This window comes from Mastomys coucha, unplaced genomic scaffold (assembly GCF_008632895.1).
Source record: "Mastomys coucha isolate ucsf_1 unplaced genomic scaffold, UCSF_Mcou_1 pScaffold12, whole genome shotgun sequence".
Taxonomy (NCBI): Eukaryota; Metazoa; Chordata; class Mammalia; order Rodentia; family Muridae; genus Mastomys; species Mastomys coucha.
In genome coordinates this window covers 34,502,242-34,529,015 of record NW_022196894.1, presented here as the reverse complement: position 1 = coordinate 34,529,015, position 26,774 = coordinate 34,502,242, and the positions used below count along the sequence as shown (strand labels likewise).

The following is a 26,774-nucleotide window of genomic DNA, read 5'->3' as shown; positions in this document are numbered from 1 at the left end:
CAAAGAAAGAAAGAAGGAAAGAAAGAAAGAAAGAAAGAGAAAGAAAGGAAGGGAGGAAGGAAGGAAGGAAGGAAGGAAGGAAGGAAGAAAGAAAGAAAGAAAGAAAGAAAGAAAGAAAGAAAGAAAGAGAGAAAGAAAGAGAGAAAGAAAAAGAGTAGAGTCTAGTTAGAGGAGGAAGTAGGCCCAGGTAGTGGGTAGACATCTTGCCCTTCCCCCTCCCCCACCTCTATCTTGTGTTTCCTGGCTGCCATGGGGTGAGCATCCTCTGCCAAGTGCTCTTGCTGCTGCTTTGTACTACCTTAATTCACAACCCAAATATGGTCCAGCCATCCTGGTGAACTCTTCTTTGGGGAAATAATAAGAGCATGCATTCAGTATTCCAATATTTTATGAGTCTGGCCAAGGAACTCTGTATTAACTTTCTTATTGTTTTAACCAACATGCCAGAGGAAATGCACCATCTCTGGAAAGATAACCCTTGACCCCAAATACATCTTTTTCTGTTGTGGATAGCCCTTGGGTTATTTATATTTGATGTTAATTCCGTTCTCCTGTGAGGGGCTGCAAACAAGGAATGAGTCAGTACTCAGATGATTTCCTATAAAACTTCTTCCCACCTCAATTTAAATAATAAAGGCTAGAGCTGGTGATTGGATGGAGAAAGAGGAGAAGGTGGAGCTGAAGGTTTTGGGAGAAAAGGAGGGGGGGCAATGGGAGACAGAGGAGGAGGTAGAAGGAAAGTGGAGCAGAAGAAGCACATGGCTTGGAGAAACCTCAAGTTATAAGGGGTCTCATAGATGGGGAAGATGGTGGTATAGTGGTAGATCTGCCCAATCTAGGTGCACAGCTTGTATTCATACTAATTGAGTTGTGTTTTCATTGCTGGGGCATATTTGAATTTACCTTTAAATTACTCCTTTCAGGTGTTCATCATAGTTATGGAAAGTTTGATGAGTACAGTCCCTCTGGGATATATTGTCACATGTCCTGTGGATACACAGGGAGCATTTTGGGTCATAGCAGGTTTTGGTCATCTTGAGAATGTTGTGTCCTGGTACTGCTTGACCTTAGATCATACAGCAACACGTTTCTGATGGTTAGGATTAACTCAACTTGATTAGATTGAGATCTGGGAGGGCATTTACCGAAAGGATTAGTTCATGACCCTCATGAACTAATGGATGGGTTAATTCTTTGATGAATGCATCATATGATGCTATTGTTTGGAGGGGGTGTAAGGTAGGAGGAGGTGTGACCTAGTTGGGAATGTAAGACATTCCCTAGTTGGGGCATGTTTTAGAGGTATGTATGTATGTCTTGCCCTGGCCTCTTCCTGAATCATCCTTTACTCTGTTTTCTGTTCCTTGTAAAATTAGCAACTTCCACACTTGCTCTCCCACAGCTAAGATGGTCTACTGAAGTGCAGGAAGCAAAGCAATCATAGACTGAACCATGAGTCAAGAATAAACTGTTCTTTCTTGAAGTTTTTCCCTCTGGCATCTTGGTTAAAACAATAAGAAAATTAATTATTACAGAGTTCCTTGGCCAGATTTATTAAAATGTTGGAATGCTGAATACATACTCTGTTATTTCCTCCAAAGAAGGGGTCACAAAGCCGCATGGTCCCCTGCTGTACCCCAGGTCTGCTGGAGCAGCACCTACCCCTTTATTCCTTCCCAGCAGCCCTCAAGTATCTACAGTATGCTAGGTCCTGTCAGTGCACAAAGGCATTCATAAAGTAAGCCAAAACTTCATAAATACCCATCCCCCACATAGGAACACTAGATGCTTGCTTCAGTCTTCGCTGTGAGGGCAAGTCTGATGCAATATCTGCCTGTGTCTGGTGTGTTGAGGGCACTCTAGAGCAGTGGCGCTCTCTGTTCTCTTTTGCTCTCTATGTTTCCGGTCATTTAAAGTATTCTGGGTCTGTGAGATCTCAGATCTGTGAGATGGACAAGACAGAAGCAATTTCCTCAATTAGTCTTTCCCCTGAATTAGAGCATACATGGTTAATCTCTATCTCTCCCTGGGATTATCCAAGTATTAGGAAATCATCCCAATGGTGTGATACTGGACTAAGGAATCAAATTCCTGCACCAGTGCACTACAAATGTTCCCTCTGGCTTTGATGTTTGATGTTTGAGCTGGGTTTGTGTTCACCTGGTGTGAAGGGGCTCCTTAACTGGCTTCCAGATTTCTCACACAGAGAACTGGGAGCTGTGATTTACAATTATTGCTTAAATTTATTATTGTGATAATGATGATGATGTGTATGTGTGTACTGTGTGTGTATATGTGTTTGCATGTGATACATGTGTTTCAGCATTTGTGCGGAGGTCAGAGTACAGCTTTTTAGGAGTTGCTCCTCTCCTTCCACACAGAATCACATTTGCTTTCTGAGCCACCTCAGCTAGTCCATGTGTGATATTCTTGAATAGACATCTCTGCAGGAGGAAAGAGGGCTGAGGCTTCTTATTCTGCCATTCTGCTGACGTTCACTGTGGTTATGGCTTACCTTCCATGGCGACTAGTAGTCATGAAGTATATTTTCCATGTGCTTATTGGCTATTTGTATACCTTCCTTAGGGAAATATCTGTTTTAGTCCTTTATTTTAAAACTGAACTTTTTCTGGATGTCAATCCCTAAACATTACTGGGTTTGAGCAACTAACTTTTAGGATAATCTGTTTATGTGGCAATGGGTGACATGGAAATTCATATATAAATATCTTAATAAAAATTGTTAATATGGAAAAATATTAGAAGCTTTATACCACCTGACATTCGGGGAAGAATTTTACTATAATATTTCTATTTGATACACTATCCTCTTAGCTACTTTTCTGTTGCTGTTATAAAACATCATGGCCAAGGCAACTTATAGAAGAAAACATTTGTTTTGGCTCTGGTTCCAGATGGATAAGAGTCTGTCATGGCAAGGGGGTGTGGGAGCAAGCACACATGGTGGTGGAAGGAGGAAGCTACGACAGCTTGTACTCAACCACAAACATGAAACAGAGTGAGCTAGACATGGGCTAGACTGTGAACAATCCAAGCTGTCTGTTTCCTCCCAAATGCCTCCAGTCTGAGGACTAAGTATTCAAATGCATAAGTCCATGAGAGACATTTCGTGTCATACCACAACAATTAATATACTATTTCAAAAATACCAAGAGGTTCATAATATTGTGAGAAGACACTTATTAAGTCTCATAACATTATAGATTAATGCTAAGAAACTGAAAAAAATCCCTCCTTTACTATTTATAACAAATAAAGTATACATGGACTTTTTGGTTTATTTTGTTATAGTATCTCATTTTATATCCAATGTTATTTAGTTATATATACTTTTTTATTCATTCTCCTTCAATAATTGGAAGGTATACAATCATTTTAAAATGTATTTTGCTATCTTCTCATTTATTTAAAAAAAATTTTTGAGACAGAGTCTCTCTCTACATGGCCCTTGCTATTCTGGAACTCGGGTGTGGGGAGGGGTGTAGATCAGGATGGCTTCAAACGAAACAGAAATCCACTTGCTTCTGACTCCTGAGTGCTGGAATTAAAGCCATGCACCACTACACCCAGCCAAATTTTAAAGTATTTTAAATTAAAATAGAATTACATAATTTCCCCTTCCCTTTCTTCTCTCCAATACCTCTCCTGTGACTCTTCCTCCATTCCCTCTTGAAATCCTGGTCCCTTTTGGCCAATGATTATTATTGTTACATATCTATATCTATCTATCTATCTATCTATCTATCTATCTATCTATCTATTTATCTATCTATCTATCTACATATGTACATACATATACATGTGTATACATACATGTATATACATACACATATGCATGTGTATGTATGTACATACATGTATGTGTGTACATATGTATATATGTGTGTGCATATATGTATTGTATGTGTGTGTATTTATATCCACATGTATATACCTCCAGGACTGACCACTTAGTACTGGATAATGAGTTGGGAAGCTTAGGAGAAGACTATCTCTCCTGCTTTTAGCATTCCTAGTTGCCAGTAGTTTCTTTGTCTATGTGTGGAACCCTATGAGATTGCTCACATCCATGTTAATATGATTATTGGTATACCTCTTCAGGGCTCCCTTAGGCAGCCATATTGTTGAGTATCGTGGGTGAAGCTTCCCTATCATTCCCGTGAGACACATACCGCAGATGACCCTAATGCTCTGGCTCTTACACTCTTTTTGCCCACTCTTCGGGGATTTCATAGGTGTAGGAATCGTGTTGTAGGTGTACCCGTTGGGTGTGTACACCCCCGGATCGCTTCTTTCTTTCATCCATCATCATGCTCTCTGTTTCTTTGGTGAGGTGTGAGAACCACACTGACCTGTGAATAGAGAGAAAGTATTTAAAGTTCAGTTAAGAACTGTGCTGGTTGAATGAATGGCAGGCAGCAGGAGGCTCTCCTCTAAGATTTGTGACTTCACTAACCTCAGGTAGTTGACTAGGTTTCCAGCACCAGGCACAATTTCCCTCCTCATGACTTCAGAGAAGCAAATAATAACTTGGCCTTGCATTCAACCCCAACTAGCAGAAAAAAACAAACAAACAAACAGAAAAGCATGTATAATTCTGAGTTACAGATTCCTTACCTAGATAAAATGCAGGGCAAGTGTGAAGTTGTTAGAAATATATCATCAAGCTGGTGGAAAAACAACAAAAAATATTGTTGCCAGTATTCTTCCTAAATCATCCAGGGTGTGTTTCAGGGAAGCTGGGTGTGGGGATGAATTTGTGTAATGCCAGCCAGCACCCAGGAAGTGGAAGCTGGAGAGACTGAGGTTCAAGGTCATCCTCAGCTATATAACAAGTTTAAGGCCTGCCCCAGTCCACCTATGATACTATCTTTAAAAAGTATTTTAATGTAGCAAAACTATGCCCCTCTCCACAGTGAGAATTCACTCCACACACTCAGGAAAAAATAATACTCATTAATAATAGCATGAGTCTAGGTCCAGCTCAGTGCCTTCCTAAGGCTGGAACCCATAGCTCCTCCTGTTAGGGTGACCACGGCCCCACCCCCAAACCATAAAAGTATTTTCATTGGTACTTCAGAACTGTCATTTTGTTAGTTATGAATCTTAGTATAAATATCTGATATGCAGAATATCTGATATGAAAGCCCTGTAAAAGTCCTGCCCCCCCCCTCCTCAGGAGTCATGACCTATTGATTGAGAACTGCTGGTCTAGCTACTGCCCAAAAAGGAACAGCCACAAATAGAAATTTTTACCAACTTATATACATACCTTAGGCTTATGCATATGCTGTCTCCCATCAATCAATCTTTCTCAGGTATTGTCTTTACCTTAATTTATTCTTTGAACAGTTTAAACAGAGACAGGAAGCTGCAAGCCTGGCCACTTGGGCAAATGGTAGATTACACAGCCTGAAGCATTGTAAGTGTTTCTCTTTTTCAAGTATTTGTGTTACCCGGGGTCATCTTGCCCACTTAGCGGCATTATCCTTTTCTCAAGAAGAGAACTAGGACTTTATGACAGGCCAGGACTTAAGGAGGATTGCCACCCTGCCCTGCCCCACGGAGGCTTGTTCTCAGGTAGAAAAGTGAGGGATAAAGTCTGGGTTGTCTCCTTTTGTTATGGGAATGACCCATAATGGCTCCTTAGCAGACTACTTACTTCTGGCGTATTTTGGAGGCAGTGATCTTTAAACTAAATTCTGCTTTGTGTGACTTAACATCCCCTAAGCAAATCTACCAGTAACATCCTTTGTGACATCCAGTCGATCTCTCCCAGTCTCTTCTATACTACCAGAACCATATGAAATGGATTAAACATTGAAAGCTTTAAGATGAAGAAGCTGGAGCAGAACAGAAACAAAACTGAAACTGCCAAGTCTTAAAGCCGTGGGTGGGGAATAGTTATTGTAAATTCAATGTCAGAAGGCTAAGAAAATGTTAGAAGTGAGCTCTCTATACTATTTTAATGAAGCTTAAAAACATATCTCTGTTAGCTGGACTAAAGGAACAATAGCTTGTTTTCTTCAAATTAATATGTGGGAAAGCTGCCCTCTCAACTTGGATAATTTCATCTAGATTTGAACCTATTTTAAAAAGATATGAAGATGGTGAAATACATTTCAAATAGATTAAAGAACCATATTATTACATATTTACCTATAATTGTATATATGTTAGGTCTATGTGTATACACACACACACTCACACACACACATACACACACAGTTGAAGTTATTCCACCTACAAGACAGTAATCCCCACAAGAAGCATAAACTACCTAGCAAAATTCCCAACTTCAGGTATGACAAACCCATTTCTAGCTGCTCAGAGCAGTCTAAGAAACCCCCAAACAATACAGGTTGTGACTGTTGCTCTGGGTTCCCTCTTAGAGGTTGACAATAAAGTCCCTATTGCTGAGAACAAGCACTTTAGGCACAAGACTTGGAAGACCCTAACTGGGTCTGGCCTGAAAACCTGCTTTCTGAGGGCTAGTTTTCATGGTATCAGAGGTACCTTGCATGCTTCCGAGGAGGAAAGCAGTTAATAAGTTGCTTATAATGTCTATGGATCACAACAATGACCACATGGCCAACTGACCAACTTTGCCTAGTTAAGAATCTACTTCCTAGAGTTCTCAGTAGAGGAATCTTTCTAATGGCTGAGAAACACTTAAAGAAATGTTCAACATCCTTAACTATAAGATAAATGCAAATCAAGACGATTTTGAGATTCCATCTTACACCTGTCAGGATGGTTAAGATCAATAATACAAGTAACAACTTACGCTGGAGAGGATGTGGAGCAAGGGGAACACTCCTCCATTGCTAGTGGGAGTGCAAACTTGTACAGCCACTATGGAAATCAATACAGAGGTTTCTCAGAAAATTGGGAATCAATCTACTTGAAGACCCAGCTTACCATCCTTGGGCATATACTTCATATACCTCAAAGATGCTTCAACTATGTTCACAGCAGCTTTATTCATAAGATCCACAAGCTGCAAACATCCTAGATGTCCCTCAACTGAAGAATGGACAAAGAAAAGTGGTACATTTACAAAACGAATAATTACTCAGCTGTTAGGAAAAAAATGATATTATAAAATTTGTAGATAAATGAATGGAGCTAGAAAAAAAATTCCTGAGTCAGGCAAGACCCAAAAAGACACAGTATGTACTCACTTATAAGTAGATATTAGCTATTAAGTAAAGGATAATCACACTATGACCCATAGACCTAGTAACAAGGAGGCTCTAGGGGCATATGTGGGTCTCCCTAGGAAGAGGAAATAGAATAGGTGTTGCTGGGCATTGGTGTCACACACCTTTAACCCCAGCACTTGGGAGGCAGAGGCAGGCAGATTTCTGAGTTTGAGGCCAGCCTGGTCTACAGAGCGAGTTCTAGGACAGCCAGGGCTACACAGAGAAACCCTGTCTCGAAAAACTAAAAGGAAAAAAAAAAAAGAATAGATGTTGCTGCTGATGGACTGGCTGTATGTGGGCATGGGAACAGGAGGGATTGTGTGGAGGAGGTTGGGAGAGAGTATGGGAAGGAGAGATGATGGGAAGAGAGGGTCATTTAGGTGGAAACCTAGTACAGTGAAGACTTCCTGGAACCGGTGAGGGTGACCCGGGCAAGGACTCCGAGGGATGGAGGATACAGAGCCTGAACAGCCATATTCTATAAGCAGGCAAGACTTCCAGTGTTGGGACTGCGTCACCAACACAGCCACAGAACCTTCTATATACAACCTGCCCTGCCTGCAAGATGTGCTGGGCCAGTGAAGGTTCCGAGCCTGTGAGAGTAGACTGGTCTAACTTGAGGCCCAAGCTAGGAAAAGGATCCCATGCCCGGATACCCTGAAGCCGGACGGAAGCTAGATAGCGCAGAGCCCTAGGACAGAGCCAAACACGACTGACAAAAAAACAAAAAACAAACAAAAACAAAAACAAAAACCAAGACAATGAAATGATTCCTAGTGATTATCTGCTATACTCATAGACTGGTGTCTAGTCCAATCACTGTCAGACGTTTCCTCCAGCAGCTGATGGGAGCAGATGCAGAGACCCACCCCCAAACATTAGGCAGAGCTCGGGGAACCCCTTAGAAGAGGGAGATTTTAGAAGCCAGAGGAATCAAGGATGCCAGGAGAACATAGCCCACAGAGTTGACTAAGCAGTGCTCATGGGGGCTCACAGAGACTTGAAGCAGCAATCCTGGAGTCTGTCTGGGTCTTTGCTAGGTGCTCTGCATACATGCCGTGCTTGTTTAGCCTGGGGTTTTTGTGGGGCTCCTTAGAGTGGAAGTAGAGTTGTCTCTGACTCTTTCTCCTTCTCACGGTGCTTTTCCCCTTCTACTGGGTTGCCTTTCCCAGCTTTGATATGAGGTTTTGTGCCTGGTCTTACTGCGTTTTCTTATGCTATCTATGTTCGGTTTAAATCTTGAAATTTTAAATAAATAAATAAGTAGATAAATAAATAAATTCAGTGCCTTGAGTTCAGGCAGGATGTTCAAAAGAAACTAAGAAGCCAAGACAAGCAATGTTGTAAAATCAATAGGTATACAGGAAAAAAGAAAAAAAAAAAAGCAGAAACCACATAAGAAGTTTCCATGTCTGAATGAAAAGAGACGGCATTTAGAAACTGTGTTCTTCGTTATGCTAGGAGGACACTGCAGGGATGTCACAGGCTTCTCTGAAGCTGGGTGGAGCAGCTCTGATGGACTGAGCTCCAGAACTGCCTAGCAGAAGCCTCTGTATTGTTATACGAGTCACTTTTAGCAAGTTAATTTCCGCATACCTAAACCCCTTATCTGATCTAGGAGCAGTCTGAAGGGAACCGTCTCCTAAGCGATTCTCAGCCCTACAAGGCTTCCCCGTTTGCCAAGTGATGTCTAGGGACTATGGTAGCTCTACGAAGTGGACAAAGTTGGTCAGTTGATTTCACAACATTGTCTTGGGCTTCTTAGTTTCTTTTGAACATAGTGTTGGATGGAACAGATGGCGCTGAATTAAAAATAAAATTTAAACAAAACAAAACAAAACAAAACAAAACAAACTTCAAGATTTAAACCGAACTCGAATAATCCGCAAAGCAAGGAAAGGGTTAAAGATATCTTCCTCAAGTCTAAGAAAAGAGGAACAACTCTTAAGAAAAAGTCGACACGGGGTACACAGTCACTGCTGAGGAAGACGGAGGAGCCAGCAGACGTGTAAGAGTGGCTCCTGTGAGCAGCACGTACTTGAACAGCCAGACTCTCCAGAACTTACAGAAGCACCCACGATTGATCCCAGAGGTGAGTGGCTGCTTCTACTCTTTGCAGCGTGGCTTATGAATTATGACCTCAGCGGGAGGCTGAGACTGGAGGACACACTCTCATCTCTGTCCTTCGGGCCAGCCACCCTAGACTGCTCTCATGTGCAATGTGTCTATTAAATGACCCAAAGTGAGAGCGCAGAGACGGGAAGGTGCTATTTATGTGAAATGGGGGGCAACTGGCTCCCACTTCAGGAAGCTTTTCTTTCTTTCTCTCTCCCTCTCTTCCTTCCTTCTTTTTTTCTCTTTCTTTCTTTTTTTTTTTTACAATGACTTTTTTTCCTTGATGGAGATAAGACTTATCTGATGTACTAAAAGCACCTTTTTTTCCAAAGGTGATTGATTTGTGTTTCAGATATTGAATATCTACAGTCACTGATTTTTAAGTTTGGAATGGGTTTTTAAATGACTGCATAAGAAGTATGAGAAATGAGAGGAGGCACTTTTTTTAAAAAAGTTTGCTCTAAAGGTGAAGAAGTCAAATAGAGAGTGGGCAAAAGAAGAAAGGCCAAAGAAAACGCAGCGAGAGGGCACAGCCAGGTCTTAGGATGCACAAGTTCCACATCCATGGACTCAGGGCCCCCTGGGAGCAACTTCTCATTTGCGACAGAAATGTAGCTCACCAGGAGTTGTACCAATACTGAACAGGCACAGGGCTCTTGTTATTCATTTATATTGTATATGTAATTATATGTAATTGTGTATGCATTGTATGTAATCTAGGAATAAAGTACATGGGAATGTGCAAATTACAACCTCACTTTATACTGGGAGTATGGGCTCCCCAGACTTTGTGTGTGTGTGTGTGTGTGTGTGTGTGTGTGTGTGTGTGTGTGTGCAGAGTCTCAGGGTGAGTGTATGCAAGAAAACAACAACAACCAACTAAGATACAAATAGGCAATGAGAGTTACCCAGTGTCTGTGGGATGCCTGGTGTGCTGTGCACTTCGCTAATAGTACTTCATTAATGTCACACTTCACAAGTGGTGTCCTGACAGGCGGTGTCATTGTATCCGTTCATAGCTGAGCCTAGAGGAGGTAGAGATCACTCAAGGCTCCTGAGGATGGAAGTGAAATCCTTTTCTCCCACTTTGCTGTGGCAGGTTCCCAGGGAACAGGCTTCCTGGACGCAGCCACGCCTGCCCTTCGTTTGCTTGAGCATCTGGAGGCATGGTTGTTCTCGCCCTTTGTTATTTATTACTACACATTGGGATTCTCTTTTCTACCTAGCACCAACTGGTTTGAGAAGTGCCTTTGCCGCTTTTATTTCAAAAGATTACAGATTGATTTCCTAATTAAAAAAAAAGATTTCTTTCCTCTCTAGCATAATTTTAAATTTTCACACATATAAATATATATGAAAAAATTCATAACTTAGAGTTTTCATGGAGCTGTAAGAGTGACAGCACTGAACTGGACTGGCTAGTACTGCTGTAAGTTCACAGGCCGCTATTTATACGGTGCTTGCTTAAGATGTCCTTTGTTTCGACGCCCCAAGCCAGTTACAAGCAATAAATAGCAATAAACAATGTTGACTCTTAGAGATAAAAGTGATGCAGATCATAACTAAATTATCATTTTTTTTTGTCAAAATGACAAATGTTAAATTTCGAAAGCAAACAAGAATTTCCCATGCTACTAAGGAGAGAAGAATATATACCTATACTGCCCCTTGATGGTTATGCACTTCTGAGCAAAAATCTGCCGAAATACACAAGCTAGTCTCGAGGATATATGCTGTCTAACAAAACCGGCTTATCTTTTACTACACAATGATACATGTTAGTAAAAGTTTGATGACATGGATATTTTTCTTGCCATTTTTTTTTTAATAATGTGGGAAATCTTAGAAACAATTGTCTAAAAATAGATGTCTGGTTATTTACGAAATACCCATAATGGAATATCATGAAGTCATTTTAAAAAGGGAAACTCGACCAAAGAGCAGTCTCTAATGTGCTTAGCTTGTGGAAAAAATAGGAGGCATAGTACTATCCCTTTTGTAAATGGGATGTGCACGTGCACAATGTTCACCAAACGTTGAGGGCTCTTACTCTTCACTGCATGCTCTCAAGCCTTAAACCATTTCTGTAGGGAGAAAATTAAAAGTAGACTAAAAAAAAGAAAAGAAAGAAACTAGCAACCACACTGACTTTTCTGTGTCTGTTTGGGGTCACTCGGATTCTGGGGTAGCCCTCTGCCAAGGACTTCAGCCTTGTGTTTTGTTTTGAATTGTGCTTTTTTGGTTTTGGTGGTTGCTGTGTATTTGAATACCAGACCCCACATAGACACATCTTCTAGGTGTGGGCCTTGAACAAGCTGCTGAGCCAGTCTAATCTTCAGTCTTCTGCCTGTTAAATGTGGCTGACAGTGAGTTCGTGAGGTCGTGAGGTCTTAATGTGACAATTTATATTAAATGCTTAGAATTTTGCTCCAGTAAGAACTTAGTAATTACTATTATTAGTCATTTTATTATTACCGTTTTGTGGTTAAGAAACAGAGGGGAAATTACTTATTAGAAATTAAATAACTATATAATGGCATTCTTGGGACTAGAATTCAGGAGGTTTACTGTCCTGTGTCCTATCTTCCCTCCCCAAAGTGTTCACTGGCCTTGGTAGAAGAATCCCAGGCTAAATTCCTAGAGGGCTGACCTGAGACAAGCTGTGTCCAAGGAGAAGAGCAGCCTCCATGGAATGGCTGGTTCCAGTGGGAAGCTAAACACTGGGGGGAAAAATGGTGCAGTGAGGGGTAAGTCAGGTGCAGGGAGAAAGTGTGAGCAAAGGGTTAATGGAAGACAGGAAATGGCTAGTTATGGTGGGAGGAAAAAACCATCAGAGAGGAAAAAACACATAAGCACTAGAATCCACGGCCATTAGTTTGTTTTTGTTTTGCTGTTATTTGGGTTTGTTGTTGCTGCTGCTGTTGTTGTTTTGTGTTTTGTTTTGTGGGCTTTTCTTTCTTTCTTTTTTTGAGACAGGATCTCTCTACACAGTCCTTGCTGTCCTGGAACTGACTGTGTAGACCAGGCTGGCCTTGAACTCACAGAGATCTGTCTGCCTCTGCCTCCTGAGTGCTGGGACTAAAAGCTTGTGCCACCATGCTGAGATTCGTTTTGTTTTGTTTTGCTTTTTTACCTGTCCGGAGACTGGAGACTAGAGAAGACATACGTGTGGGGTGTCAGCCTTCATAATGAAGGGCATTGGAACTGGAATGAGTTTGGGACAAATGGAGCGAGGGAACAGGGGGTGAGTTCATGCTCACAGGGGTCTTAAGCAGGTAGATGGAGATGTCTAAGGAGATTAAAAACACAAGCCAGTGCCAAGCCCAAGAGAGGTTTAGGGTAGGGTGGATGTGGGGAGTCTGCAAAGCCTGGTAATCGAAATTTTCGTGTGGGTGAGTTCTCAGGGAGCCGTGGATTGACAAGTCCAGGACGGAACCTGGAAAACCATGGTGGGGCAACCTCGGCGGGGCCAAGGATGAGGAAGAGCAGTCTAGAAAGAACAGGAAAAGATAGGCTGGACAGTTGGAGTAAACCAGGATAAAAATGTTATTATGGAAAGCAAACGTAATAAAACAAGAACGCGTTCATGGAGGGACAAAGCATAAAGCATAGTGACCAAAGTTCTGCATTGAGATATTTGCCCATGATAGATCATGGGAAAGATGATTAATGATTGTGTTAAGGGCCCTTCTCTTGCCTCCCACATCATATGTTGAAATATATCCCATCATTATCCCAGAATGGGACCATATTTAGAGACAAGGATTTTTACAAAGATAAGATAAAAATGAGATTACTAGAGTGTGTCCTATAATCTAAGCTTGTAAATGAGATGAGAAACGTTTGCAGAGGAAGATATATATATATATATATATATATATATATATATATATATATATGAGGTAAGGAGAGGCTGGGAGCAGAGTCCTCCCTGACAGTTCTCAAAAGGGGCCAACACAGTTGATAACCTTCAACTGGTACATTTGGCTTCCAGAAAAGAAAGAAAGGAAAGTTGTTTTTTCATTTGGTCTCTGGTCCTCTGTTCCCACAGCCCTAGTCAGCATATGCCTGTGAGAGTGGAGAGTGAGAGAAACTGAGGAAGCACATCTGAGAGACTCGAGAGAAACTGAGAAGAGATTAGGTCATCTAAGAGAACAAAAATGTTTCACAAGGAAGAAGGTAGTCACGGTGTCCAATTCTCCAGAAAGGTTAAGTACGTTGACCAAAACTATCCGGAGACTCTTGCGGCCTTTTCAACACTCTCAATTGAACAGAGAGAACTGGCCTCAAAGAGTCAAGAACAGGGAGGCAGCCCAGAGGGACACCTTCTTAAAGTTTGGTGCAGCCTGGCCATGGTGGCGCACACCTTTAATCCCAGGACTTGGGAGGCAGAGACAGGTGAATTTCTGAGTTCCAGGCCAGCCTGGTCTAGAGAGTGACTTCCAGGACAGCCAGGGCTACACAGAGAACCCTGTCTCGCAAAACCAAAAAAAAAAAAAGAAAGAAAAGAAAGTTTGATGCAAAATAACACCTGACCCCACCACCCGCATCAACTCCCTTCTGCCTTAAATGACGCAGAGTTGGGAGCTGGAGAGATGGCTCAGCAGTTAAGAGCACATACTTGCAGATGACCTTTCCAGCATCCACACAAGGCAGCTCCTAACCACCTGTAACTCCAGTTCCAGCGAGATCTATTACCTCTGAGCACTCAGGTACACATAGCCACACGCAAATAAAGACAATTTAACATAAGTGTTAATGGAAATGACAATAAGTCAGGTCAGCTGCTCTTGGAGGACCCTCTCCCCACATTTATAAGCTAAGCAAAGAGAGAAGTCGATATTTCTTTTTCAACCAAAAGTTGTTTGAAAAGCATTTCAGAAACAAACAAACAAAACAATGTGTAGCTTCCATTTTACAAGTTGGATTTTTGTACCAACATAGATTCCAGTCTGCATTGTGGAGTTTAGAGAAACTTGCTTATCCAAGGTTTCTTGGAGAAGGATTTGGGTGGATCAAATAAGCATAACTAGAATCTCAGGAAACATTCATACTTTATATCAATAAGCAGACAAAAACCCACAGTATAACTCAATAGAAATAGAGAACAGATGTATAAAAATGTTTGCTTGAAAAATTTTGAGCCCAGTAGAATCCACTGCCAGGTATGGTAACCTAGGCTTTTAACCCCAGCACTTGTAAGACAGAGGTAAGGGTATCTCTGTTAGTTACTGGACACTCAGCTTACACTGGTGAGTTCTAGGCCAACCAGAGCTACACAGAAAGACCATTTCAACAAAACTCCAAAATTTAGGATGGAGATGTGGCTATGGGGTTAGAAGTCTAGATGTGCCGGGTGGTGGTGGCACACGCCTTTAATGCCAGCACTTGGGAGGCAGAGGCAGGTGGATTTCTGAGTTCGAGGCCAGCCTGGTCTACAGAGTGAGTTCCAGGACAGCCAGGGCTATTCAGAGAAACACTGTCTCGAAAAAAACAAAAAACAAAACAAAACAAAAAAGTGTAGATGCTCTTTCTGTAGGAACTAAGTTCATTCTTAGCCCCTACACCAGGGAGCTTATAACTACCTGTTACTCCAGCTCCAGGGAATGTAACACCCTTTTCTGGCTTCCTCAAAAGTACTTGTACATACCTGGTAACAGGCAGATACAGACATTCATGCATATAAATAAAGTAAAATAAATCTTTTAAAAGAGAAGAGTCTGCGCTATAGGAAGCCATGGAGTAAGCAACCTGATTATCATAGATCCATATTATTCAGATTCAAAGCTACCAGATTTAATGAGAGAAGAGAGCTAAGAAAAAATAAAAATGAATCAACATTTAGTTTATCTGAGTTAGTAGTTAGTAAATGACTAGTTACTAGTTAGTAAATGACAGCCTGAAACTGGGAAGATTGGGGAAAGCTAAAATACTTAACTAACCAGAAAGTAAACCTAGTTTGCTACTCCTATCTTACAGTGATTTTTAACCAACTAAACAAGTATTCATGGAGAGTCAGAGACCATGGGATTTTGAAATTACCAGAAGGAATACAGATGAAATGGATGTGGTGTTATTTTATAGTGTGGTTTGGAATAGAAACAATGCTCATAAAATTGCCAAGGAAACCCAATGTAGTTAGTTATTCAGTAGGCAACCTCTGTCTCTCTGTCTCTCTGTCTCTCTGTCTCTGTCTCTGTCTCTGTCTGTCTCTGTCTCTGTCTGTCTCTCTGTGTGTGTGTGTGTCAGGCTGAGATCCTCCTACCTCTACCTCTCCAGGGCTGGACTCCAGCCCTGACCCACAATGCCTCTCTCTACTATGCTTCGATTATTTTTAAAAAAATAAATACAAATGGTAAAAAGTTCATCTTCCCAGATATTAAATGACTAGCAACCAAATGCTATGAACGCATTTTCATTTGTCAGCTAGAACAGAAAAACAAACGATCTAACAAGAAGCAGCCAAAACATGTAAAAGGAGATTTCTCCAAAAGAGAGTATAAATGACAAATTACCACATTAGAGAATGACCAGAATCATTAACCATTGTTGAGATTAAAGTGAACTATTACCATGACTCTATAAGAATATTTAAAAATTAATAATGTTTCCACCAGTGCTGGTAGGATGCAGAGAAACAAGATCATTCTCTTTTGGGAAGTGTTAAAATGGTACCGGACCTCTGGAAAAATCTTTTGTGGTTTCTTACAAAGATAAACATGTTCTTACCATACAACTGTGTGATTCTAATAGTTGCCATTTACCCCAGAGGAATGAAAACTCATGTTCACACAAAACTAGTACATAAATATTCACACCAGCTTTATTTATAATAGTCAGATTTTAAAAAATGACTTTTAGTGTGAGTAGTTAAACAAGCTTTGGAATACCATGGAGTAATACTCAGAAATAAAGAGAGATGAGCTATTGGTACACACAAAAACTTCAATGAATTGGTAAGGAATTACCCTATGTGAAATGCCAGTCCCCAAAAGTTACAAGTTGCTTATTCCACTTACCTGCTATTGTAACAGAGACAGGGACCAGATTGGTAGTTGCCATGGGTATAGTGAGGTGGAAGGTAAAAGTGAGGGGCTACTGGAAGACACAATTATCAAAAATCAGCACAGGGTACCCCTGCGAATACCATCAGTCTATAGTGTGTGTGTGTGTGTGTGTGTGTGTGTGTGTGTACATGGACATACGTGCAGGCACCCAAGGAGGCCAGAAGATAGAGCTGGATCCCCTGGAGCTTGAGTTACAGGCAGTTATACGTCTTCTGATGTGGCTTCTGGGAACTGACTCAGATCCCCTGAAGAACAATACACACCTTAACCACTGCTCCATCTCTTCAGTTCTGTGCTGGTAATGGCACATAACACATGGGCCTACAGAGGCAATAGAATTTTGTAGAACTTCACACATAGAAAGATGAGAGCATGAAACACTGATAAAATTGGAATAAAGTTTGTGGATTATTCATTGTTGAGTTCCTGGCTTTGACATTCTAAAATACTTATGCAAGACACAATCATTAGAAGAAACTGGTAGAAGAGTATTCAAGGTTCCCCTGTCTATTTTTTTCTAACTTCCTTTGAATCTACAATTATTTGAAAGATTTTTAAAAAGATTCTAAAAAGTAATTTTTAAAAACTGAAAGTGCTCATCTTCACTAAGTATTGACCACATGTCAATCCAACCCCCCCCCAAGTAATTTCTATCAATTGAGTTATCAATTTTTAGAGTTTGCAAAAGTCTGAAAGCAAATGAGCACACATTAGAAGTACTCTCCTGTGCTTCTGGTTGTAGAACTGTAAATGGGTATCTCCCCTATGGACAGGAGAGATACATGTCAATATGTCTTCAAGTTCTCCAATGCTCACTCACACCAGAAGGTACCTGTCTGGTCACTACCTGCCTTTCTTGCTCATAATAGCTTTTAAAAATTCATTAAGCCTGTAGTAGTTTGAATAAGAAAGGCTCTCATAACTTCACATGCTTAGTCAGCAGGGAATGGAACTGTTTGAAAGGATTAGAAGAATTAGAAGATGCAGCCAGTGTGTCATTGGGGGTGGGATTAGAGGTTTCAGAAGCCCATGCCTGGCCCAGCTCCTCTCACTCCACTTATAGATCAGGATATAGTTCTCAGGTACTGCTCCAGCACTACCTCTGCCTGCCATCATGCTGCCTGCCATGATGTTAATCGACTAAACCTCTGAAACTGTAAGCCATCCTTAATTAAATTCTTTCTTTTTTTAATAGTTGCTTTGGTCATGGTGTCTCTTCACAGCAATCGAATAGTGACTAAAACACAGCCCTATGGTTCTAGGCACATTGGTCCACATTGAAAAGACACTAAAGATGAGCAAATATGTTTCTTTCTTCAAAAAATTCATTAGTAGTAAATAGATCAAACCACTGAGGGGCCAGGAGATACTGGTCCTCTAGAAGAGCAGGAAGAGTTTTTAACAATGGATCCGTTCCACCTGCACTGAGCTTTATCTTTTCTGATGAGTTCTAGGAAATGGAATCTTACCTAGAATATAGTACAACTGACCTCCTAATTACAACCATGAGGGCAGGCCAAATGCAGATGAAGATGCTGAATCAAAGCACAAAGCCACCTAACTTCATTTTATGTAAGGTAGAATGCCTAAAACACTGATATAAAATCCTGCACTGTGATTAGTAACTCTATAAGTATCTTCAAGAACTGCTTATGAAAACCTGCTCTTAAACCATTTGGACTTTAGATATTTACATCCACTTCTAAGTTTCTTTGAACCTAAGGCTTGGTGCACGCTGGGTAATCACTCTGCTGCCAAGTTAACATGAGGTAGAGTCCTGCTATGCTACCCACGCTGGCCTCTAACTCACTAATAATCCAGACAAATATTTAATTTGTAATTTTCCTGCCTTAAGGTATCTGACTTTATACTTGTAGGTATATGCCATTCAGCTCTCTGTTTCTAGGTTGTAATGACTTTTTTTTTTAAAGCTAGTTTCTACGAATGACTAAATTCACAGTTGTACTTCTAATTCTAGAAGATACATGAATGACCATTTTATTTACTATAGAAATGCTTATATATCTTGTTGTAATTTTACCTCCATGGGGGCACAGATTTTTGCACAGAAATGAATATCACATCATTATTTAATATAATAAAAACTAGAAATCAGCCTAAATGGTTAATGGTGTTTAATAGTCAATGAATAGATCAGTGAATTAATCATGAAGCTGAAAGTAGTAACAGAATATGACACAAGACTATGTGATTTTAAAGAAAATAATATACAGCTAGAAGCAGCAAGCATGGCTCCCTCTAGATTCTGCAGTAATGAAAAAAAGAGTTCTTTGATAGCAATTGCCAAATCCACAGTAAACTTACATCATCCTGCAAACTCAGTGCAATGAAGTATAAAGCAGTCTTGTGGTTAGACCAGAGAGTTGCCTCATCAATTAAGAGGACCAAAGTACCGCGAGCGTCTCTTCCACAGTACCTGGATTTGATTTCCAGCACCCAAGGGTGGCTCCCAGCCACATATAACTGTAGCTCTAAAAGATTAGATACCCTTTTCTGACCTCCTCAGCCACCAGGCATACATGATACATAGACATCCATGCAGACAAAACACCCATACATATAAAGTAATGTAAAAATTAAGTGTGAAGTACTTTTGTGGTGAAGTTGAGCTTCTAAACAGGACTAGCTGTCAAGAGATCTGAGATGCTGGAAGTGAATGGTTTGAGTGTGTGCTTTCTGTCTAGCCTATGGGGTATGGATGGTGGAGACTAATTGTACCTGTCAGTCACTAGTCTTCATCCTGTTGTCCTGTATGTAAGGACACAGCAGGACAACCTGGCCTTGTATGGCAAAGAGCCAGAAAGGTAAACTTTGTAAATATTTGATGAAATGCCCTAGTTTTATGTAATGCCTCAGTGTCTGGAAGGGCTTGGTTTGGCCATTGTTTTACCAGTTTTACCTTGACCTCTTGACCTCTGTTAGGGCAACAGGGATTCACAGGAGATTGAGTAGAAAGGTTTAGGAAGATGCTACAGTGGGACCAGGATGTGAGGAGCCAGGGCAGCAAGGAGGAGGCTGGGCCTATGCTTTATTAATTTACCCTGTGATGTTGGAGAAGTGAAGATGGATCAGGCAGGGATCCTGTGTAGAAGCTACTGCTACTACTGGGAGGGCAAATCACCAGAGTGGACATGTCTTACTCTCCAGCAAGAAGAATTAATGATATTATATCCTGTTATCTAATTTAAACTTCATCACTGCAGATGCTGTTATTCTCAATTCTTCACAAGTAAAAAATATAAAATGCATCTTGCACATCACAAAGCTGGTATCAGAGCCAGTCTGATACCCAGACCTTAGCTCTGAACAGCTATCTACCTATATATCATAGAAGTGTGTGTGTGTGTGTGTGTGTGTGTGTGTGTATGCCGCATGTATGCTGGGGAGGGGTACTTTTAGCAGTACAATAGATTGTGGTTCTGTGTAGAGATTTGAACTCAGGGCTCAGGAAAAGGCTTACTGGGTAAAATTCCTGCTGTATAAGCGTTTGATCTCCAGGGGCCTTGTAAAGCCACATGGCACACACCGGAAATCTTTGAGCTGGGAAGACAAAGACAGGCGGATCCTAGGGGTTCTGTGGCCATCAGTCTAGCAGAATCAGTGACTTCCAAGATCAGTAAGAGACTCTGTCTCAAAAAATGTCTGTGCAGAACAACGGAGGAAGATACCGGAGATAGACTTCTGGCTCCCACGTGCATTCACATACATGTGCACACAAACACAAGTGTTCATGGGCTCACATACTCACAGCACAGAGAAAATTGTGCAAAACATACTCTGGTGACAGAGTGATAAAGGCAGAAGCCAGGAGAGACCCAGTAGTCTGAGCGGGGGACAAAATTACAGAGGAAGTTGGGAAATTAAAGGCCACAACCTAAAAGTGGTCCCCAGTCATCAAAATAGTGGAGTAAAGCTAAGTAAACAAACAAACAAACAAAAGCTTCATCAAGATTAATTGCACACACATACATCTGGAGAATCTGCGTAAACCAGGATCCTGTTTTCCTCTGAAGAATTACAGGGCCTATTAGCAGGAGGCCGCATTCCCCATGGAAAATTCAGCTACTTAGCAGAGGCTGCCCACCTTCAGTGGAAACCTCGCTCCTCCTCCAATCTGGCTGCCTTCACTTGAGAATATGACCCTGATCAGACTTTCTAGATCTGAGTCTAAGAGCCTGCATGTCGAAAGCAGGACTGACCACTTACCAGGGCAAAGTAAACAGGAAGTGTGTCAGAGACAGTCCCAGCCAATTGCAAGTGAGGATGCTGTCCGCCCACCGCCTCAGGATAGCCAGGTCCTTCTCTCCTGAGATCTCGGCCCCGGAAGGAGGGAATCGTGGAAGGAGGGAATCGTGGAAGGAAGCTTCTCTCAGGCAGAAGGGAACTAGATTGAGAAATCAATGAATAGAGGGTTCAGAAAGCAGAGATCAGAAAAGTGAGCTTGCTCATCCACTGGCTGATCACAACAGTCATGATTGTCTGGGAAAAGAAAAGTCAGAAAGGAGGAGCCGGGTGGGACGGCCAAGCTCAGCCTCTTAAAAGCTTACACGTGTATTTGCATATGAGCTTAGATCATGGTGCCTTTATTTATTTGGCTATTTTGGAGGGTCTTATTCGGATTCAGGGGGCCTCAGGAAAACTATTTCCTCAGATTAAAGGAACTTTGCACAGGTCAGTAACATCGCAGAGCTCTAGGTTTTTCCGGGGATAAGGAGTAAGACAGCGAAAGGAGGAAGATCAAACGTGGAGCGGATTGGGATGGAGCATGGGGTTTCTGTGATGGCTAGGGTCCACGCTGAGAACTTCCTAGAGCTGCCATTCCAAATCCTGGCAGCAGCCAAATGGGTTAGAGCTTTTCCACCAATGGAAAAGAATAAGAAACTGGTTCAGCTTCCAGTTCAAGGTCGCACAGAAAGTAGACAAAATAGAGGGACTCACTTGAAAAGTGTCAAGCCATTCAGCATTCAAGGAATAATAACAATGATGATGATGATGATGATGATAATAGTAAGTATTGTGCACCCATCTGTTGCTCTGACAACAGTCACAAAACAAAATAGATTCAATTCTATACCCTACTGAAGGGTCCACAGGCTGTGCCATCCTTGGAACTCAGTTTCCTCATATGTCAAACATTTTCCATACATTGTGAAGGACTGCAGGCATACAGTAACAGCAAGGAGCCTACTTCATTGGTTGGCAGATCCTGACTTAGTAGATACACTGAGCCACAGGCTGGACCTACAACTAGGTATCAATGAATGAATACCAAGGGGAGAGAAATATGGCCCCACCCTAAGGTGTAAATGTAGTTTTTATTTACCTGATATAATTATCATCTCCAAGGCTTACTGCCTCTGTCTGCTAACCTAGGCCTAGTCCTGGAAGCTTCTAGCCTCCATACAATCTTATCTAGGCCTAACATGTTTTCGGCCTCTAAAACTTACTGCTGAGTAAGCTCACCCTTCCTAGTTCTTTCCCCTCTCTGGCTAGCTGATTCAACTCAGCTCTTCTGGCTCAAACTCCTCTCCAAGCTGACTGATGCAATCTGGCTTCTCTCAATTTCTGACTGAATTGCTCTGTTTGGCCTCATACTAACTTTGGCAATCTGTTCTAATATGGCTCCTTCTCATTCTCTGGCTCGTTCTGTCATCACCTGTGTCTAGCTTGTTCTCTCTCTGCAAGCTGTCTCTGTACTGGGTTGACCCAGTAAGATTGCCTCTTCTGTCTGTGTGCTACTCTCTCTTAAATAGCCTCCCTTTCCTCTCTTTTCTCGTGACAGTTGGGCATATCCCATTCTGTCAAATCTTTCTCTGATTCATCACTTTGTCTGCCAATCAATTAGACATCACTTCCAAACATGAGTGCTTCCTCCTACAAACTAACTTTACCTTCATTGTTTGGGATCAAAGGTGTATACTAAAGGCATGTCTGCATTCAAGCCAGACAGATTGTGCTAAAGCTGAGCCACACCCACAACTAGAAACAGATTTTTCCAGTAAATAATACAACTCAGGGATGGCAGTATGATCAAATATCCTGCAACACTAAGACTCTGAAGCCAAGAAAATTGAACACAACGAGAAGCTGTTGTAAGGGATGAATAAACACTGTTGTCTGATTGTAAGGAGGACAAGGCATCCTGAAAAGAGCAGGTAAAGGTGACAGGAAGGCATTAATGGTAAAACATCCTTCATTTTGAGGCATGTAGAGACTTGATATTGAGAAGGCAAGGGAAGGAAGGAGTCCCAGGCACAAGGAACAGCTTATGGGTTATTCATGGAAGCAAAAAGTCTTCAGAGAGCCTGGAGGTCAGAAAAGAGTAACTGTGGGCTACAGCCAGCAGGTAATTTGTACAGAACGAGTGATAAAAATTGAAAAGTAAAATTGGATTTAGATAGTGAACAGCATTGCTCAGAAGTGTGACCTAGCTAGCATGTGAGGAACAAGGAATGGGTCTTTTAAGCTAGGAAGTTTCATAGCCAGGAGACTGAGATGTCACAGGCCAGCAACAGGTGATGAGAACTCCAAAACTGGCTACTAATGAACCAGAAATAGATGATGAGTAAGAAAGTCAAGGGAAAGTGACATAAACACAAGTTCACACAGGAGCTACTGCATGAAAATGACCTGCACACTTCTGCCTGACCACCCCCGCCATCCCAGGGGACCAAAACAAAAACAAGAGGACACCTCCTTTTAAAAATAACCTCTTTTGTTTGTATGCAAATAGGCCAGGCACAGTGAAAGCCACTTAGATGCAGTATTTGTCTCTAGGCCTTGACAAAGGTCACCTTGGTTTAGAAATGTCCTTCAAAATCTCAGCTTTTCCCATTACAAGAGCACCGTCTGGTGTAAGGCTCATTTCAGATTGTGTTCAGTCTAAAGAAAACTCGAAGGGAAGCCCTTTTCAAAAATGAGGCTCAGGATGAGTGACTGTTGATTTCATCAAGAAAATTCTTCTAAGTAGCATCATTCATTAGAATCTTCTAAGAAGATAGAAGAGTGTGAAGGGAGTAGAAAGGAATTGCAAAAATTAATTAATTAATTAATTGAAACCACTAAAGTGGTCCTGCACCACTAGCTTGAAAACGAAATCCAGGTGTGTGAATGCACATCCCAAAGGTTCACACATGTCCTGTGCATTGATTCTGGTTTTAAAGATGTCATGCAGAAGAGAGGTTTTGGGTATGTAGTGGTCCTTCTCCCACCCCTGTGGTAAAATGAAAGCTTTAAAAAAATTAGCTTTTTAATTTAAAAAAACTAAAAACTAAATTAGTCATTTATATAGGCTGTGTTCTATGTGCCCCGACCTATTTTATTTTACTTTGCCATGCTCATCTTATTTAGACCCCTGCCCACATATTTTTGCATAAGGTACTTTCAAAAATCCTTGGCTTCCTCAAATTTGAAATATGCTGTCATTTAAAAAAATGTGTTACTTTTGTTATGTATGTTCTGCCTTCCTCTGTAAATACAGAAAAAACATGGACCGATGTCTTCCAGCAACTTTGACTTTTAGATATTACCTCATTCTGAGTTTTCTAAAAGAGGGTCTGAGGGAAATGGCAATTTCTCAGAATGGATAAGCCAACAGGGCACTCAGTATGCAGAATTCGAGTTTCCTCAGTTCCCAGGCACATTCACAGTCACCTGGTGGTCAGATACCTGACCTTGCTGGATGGGTATAGGTTTCCTTCATTCAACTCCAGGCCCCAAGAGGGCAGGGGCCATTCTTCTCCAGCTCTCCTTGAGCCCAAGGCCAGAGATCCCCAATGATGTAATGACATCTTTCATGTATTGTTGGGAGACAGAAAATATTGCAGCAACACAAAGGAATAAAGAGAAATCGGGCCTGTGTGCTCCTCTGTATGCCTCTAGAGTCCGCAGTTAACCCCAGTTCCAGCATAGCTCCTTCCACAATATGTCTGGATGCCCAGTAAGGCAGGCAAGATAGGAAAAGTCCCCTGAGTGTCTTCTTGGAATACCCAGGTCGGTCTCCAGTATCCCTGGGGTAACTGGTCTCCCCATTGCTCCCCATGTGGTCCTTCTCCACCTTATCCCTGCTTCCCTGACCTATATGGTCTATCTAGTTTCCTATGAGCCAGTGGTATGCTTTCCACACACTTCCCAGAAGCCCCCCTGATTCCATTCTGCTGTGTCTTCACCACACTGCAGCCCTCCTCCCCTCAGAGCCTGGATGTTGGGATCACAGGCCACATCTGCTGCAGCTGCAGTCACTAGCCTAAGGTCCACCTGGCCAACCTTTCTCATATTCTCTGCTGCCTATAGTATTAATGTAACTAAATCTCTGTAGACACTCCAGCTCCTACCTCAACAGCACCCTGTCTGGAGTATACATATACCCCCACAGCAACTTTTATCTACTCAACCATGAGCTCCAGGTTTTCATATAAGCCCCCTTAATAAAGTGAACTGTCTTCGGTTCACCTAATTGTAGGCTGCTGCTAAACTTTATAGTTTTTGAAACTATCATGTGTGTGGAGAAGAACACAGAGTCTTTGCACTCAATTGAAAACTCCCTGTAAATACCCCAGGTTGCCTGCCTTTTCGTATTTCTCCCAGGAGAAAATCCAGGTGAAGTGTGTCGCAAGGTTGTAGGCTTTATATTCAGAAACTGATAGAATGCATCTGACAGACAATAGACATTGACTTTCCTAGATGGGTGTAGATTTGCATCACAAGAAAGTGAGTAAAGAACAGAAGCCAGCTTGGGGCAGGTAGGGCCTGTCAGGAGGGGCTGCAGTGGGGGTGTCTGTTGGAGCTTGTGAGAAAGAGGGTCCTTTCCTAGGTCAATGACTCACTTGTACAACAAAAATAAAGGCTGAAAAATATAGGAAAAGAAAAATGGAAACCTCGAATGTTTTTAACTATATAAGATGTGCTAAGGTGTGTTCATGGGCTAGACCAAGACAGCATCCCCTCTCAAAGAGCAAGAAACATACCACATTTTAAAGAATGTACCTCTAGAGAAAGAGAGAGAAAGAAAGAAAGAAAGAAAGAGAAAGAGAGTGAGAAAGAAAGAAGGAAAGAAAAAAGAAGGAAAGAAAGAAAGAAACTGGGAACTTTCATTTTTCTTAAATGTATCTGGCTCACAGAAAATGGTGGATTTTTTTTTTCTTTCACTTACTTAAGGAATTGACATAAAAACCTATGGTTCTGCACCAGAAATATGCATAAATTATCAAGAGCGGCTATAAATATGATGTTGGAGATTTTTTCTCAGCACTGCTGTATGCATGGCATTTTGATGACCAGCGTGAAACATGGGGAAGTGAACCTTTGAATGCTAATTCACTTTCCCACTAGTGCAGGAGTTAAAATGTCACATCATTGATTTAGTTGCCTTGCCAGGAATCAGTGTGTGTGGGTAGTGTGTGTGTGTGTGTGTGTGTGTGTGTGTGTGTGAGTGTGTGTGTGTCCTTAAATTAATAGCTCTTATTTTTAGAACAGTTTAGGTTCTTTTTTTTTGTTTTTTTTAATTGTGCAGATAGTACAGAGAATTCCCATCTCTCTGTACCTCCCAGGCCCCCAGCTTCCTCTAAGATTACCATCTTCAGCGGGTAGTATAGCTGTCAGGACCAATCAACAGGTGTTAATTGCTATTGACCAAGCTCATGCTTTAGAAGACTAAGTCTCTTTCTTACGTTTTGCATGGTTTTATCAAATGTGTACTGCCATGACCACTATTACGCTACCATTCATGATGGTGTGCACCATCTGTCATCCCCCCACCTTGGTCATGCTATGGGAATTGTATAGTAAGTATGTAGGCTGCTCAGATTGCCTTCTCTACTAGAGTTGAAAGCATTTGCATTTTCTTCATGTATTTCAGATCCTGGTGGCTTCTTTCCTTTTATCATTAATCATGACATCATTGTGTGGACGTACAAGTTGTCCATGCACCTCAATTGAAGGACACCTTTTTTTTTTATGTGGATCACGTGAATGTCTTCTTTGAAGAAGTTTATTTAAGCATTTTATTTTAATTTTAAGATTTATTTTATTTTTTAATTATACGTGTGTAACTGTGTGTGTACTTATGTGCATGGGAGTGCAGGCCCCAGCAGAGGACAGACACATCAGAGCCTCTGGAAGCTGGAGCTATGGATAGTTGTGAACTGCCTGATATCTGTGCTGGGAATCAGACTTGGGTCCTCTGGTTCCCAGCTTTTAAGCAATTATAAGCAAATCCAGCATTAATATTTGTGAGTAGGTGTTTGCATGGGTATTTGTAACTCCACTGAATCAATGTGTTCTGAAGTATGATTGCCGTTCATACAATAAAAATATGTGCAATTTTTAAGAACTTTTTTTTTTTTTT

General features: G+C 41.4%; 2 protein-coding genes across 3 annotated transcripts in view; one reads left to right on the top strand and one right to left on the bottom strand.

Annotated features, from left to right (window-relative positions):
* The window catches only part of Ildr1 (immunoglobulin like domain containing receptor 1), a 65,736-nt gene extending 63,214 nt beyond the window's left edge, over nt 1-2,522 (bottom strand). Inside the window, exon 1 of the mRNA XM_031360002.1 lies at nt 2,516-2,522. Within this exon, the coding sequence (XP_031215862.1) occupies nt 2,516-2,522 (7 nt within the window). The remainder of the gene's footprint in view (nt 1-2,515) is intronic.
* Nucleotides 2,523-9,182: 6,660 nt separating this feature from the next.
* Nucleotides 9,183-26,774, top strand: part of Cd86 (CD86 molecule) — a 61,146-nt gene continuing 43,554 nt past the window's right edge. Inside the window, exon 1 of one of the 2 annotated variants that reach the window (XM_031363805.1) lies at nt 9,183-9,318. The gene's annotated coding sequence lies outside the window, so the exon portion shown is untranslated. The remainder of the gene's footprint in view (nt 9,319-26,774) is intronic. The other variant, XM_031363806.1, reaches the window with a different exon arrangement.